Source organism: Ixodes scapularis, unplaced genomic scaffold, assembly GCF_016920785.2.
Source record: "Ixodes scapularis isolate PalLabHiFi unplaced genomic scaffold, ASM1692078v2 PGA_scaffold3__209_contigs__length_174095766, whole genome shotgun sequence".
In the NCBI taxonomy this organism is placed as follows: domain Eukaryota; kingdom Metazoa; phylum Arthropoda; class Arachnida; order Ixodida; family Ixodidae; genus Ixodes; species Ixodes scapularis.
In genome coordinates, this window is record NW_024609868.1 from 149,938,258 (window position 1) to 149,939,509 (window position 1,252).

At 48.0% G+C, this 1,252-nt stretch overlaps 1 protein-coding gene across 1 annotated transcript; it reads right to left on the reverse strand.

The window, feature by feature from the left end:
• Window positions 1-843, reverse strand: LOC115333213 (elongation of very long chain fatty acids protein AAEL008004). Its single transcript, XM_029995854.3, has one exon. It carries the CDS (start codon window positions 841-843, stop codon window positions 1-3), a length of 843 nt encoding a protein of 280 aa, XP_029851714.3.
• Between the last annotated feature and the right edge of the window lie 409 nt (window positions 844-1,252).

The following is a 1,252-nucleotide window of genomic DNA, read 5'->3' on the forward strand; positions in this document are numbered from 1 at the left end:
TTATTTCTCTTTCCCTGCTTGAGAAATGCAAAGGTCTCGTTTTCCCGTTTTGGTGTACGACTGAACGTAGAAGTTAATGAAGAGTCCGAGCCCCATCAAGGATTGTGGAATGGCGAGCATAATAAGTGCTTTGGGGAAACCACAATCGTACACAAGGGGTATACACGAATGCAGCGTGAGGAAGACGATCTGGAAGATCTGCAGCCCCGTGAGGTACTTCTTCCACCAGAGGAACTTCGCAATTCTCGGTCCAAGTGACGAGAGAAAGTAGTAGCCGTACATCACGACGTGGACAAGTGTGTTGAAACACAGAACCATGATCAGGTGACCGCTACCTCCAAAGGTGAGGTACACCCAGCCATTGAGGACAACTAGGAAGTGGTGAATGACGTGAAGAAACGTAATATGAGAGAACTTTTTCGTCGCAATGAAGAAGAAGGTATCCATGAAGTCGGCGATGCGCACAAAAAGGTAGAGCCAGGAAGTTTCCAGGATGCGTATCTCGTTTTCACTGTTGGAGTAGTCCAGTCCTTGACAGAACACACTGTAGTTTCCACCGAGGTACGTGTGACGCATGTACCGCACGAAGAAGAAAGCGTTTGCGATCACCTGAAGCAAGTTATAGGCCATGATGGCCCACTTGAGGTTGTAGGGCTTCCGGTTCGCCATCCATCTTGGACCGGCTCTCTTAACCACGTAGAGGTAGCCCAAGATCACTGGCAACACAAACCTCAAGTTCGCTGTGTATCCCCAGCCGATCGTCCTAGGGTCCCGCAAAGACGCAACATAGCTGTATTTCTCACTTAGTTCTCTCGCCAGTCTAGATGCCGTTGTTATCACCATCGCTGTCCGCAAGAAAGACAATTGTAGTGATATTTGACTTCAGAGCTAGCCGCACTTCTTACTAGGTCTCGACGTAACTTCTCACAGATCATGAATGACCGCTAGCCGTTCGCCGTGTCATTTATGTATATCTCGACGCCTCGCAGTTTCTTGGAATTGAGGAAATAACGACGTGAAATGTCACTTTTGGAGAGGCCTGTAGCGTCCTTGACACGAGGGACGGTACGAGTAAACACTACTCAGGAAATCGCAACTCGACGAGGTTTTTATGTTTAGGCACACCATCGGGGTGAGCAACAGATTGATTACTGTTCAAGACGGCGAGCGTTCATCACATAATTGATTCCGGGTTTTTCCTCCATCCAAACACAATTGGCTGCGCTGTCATGCCTGTTTTGTATATTAATGT

Bases quoted from the DNA above. Each gene is read 5' to 3' on its own strand.
- LOC115333213 (XM_029995854.3), bottom strand. From the start codon at position 843: ATGGTGATAACAACGGCATCTAGACTGGCGAGAGAACTAAGTGAGAAA.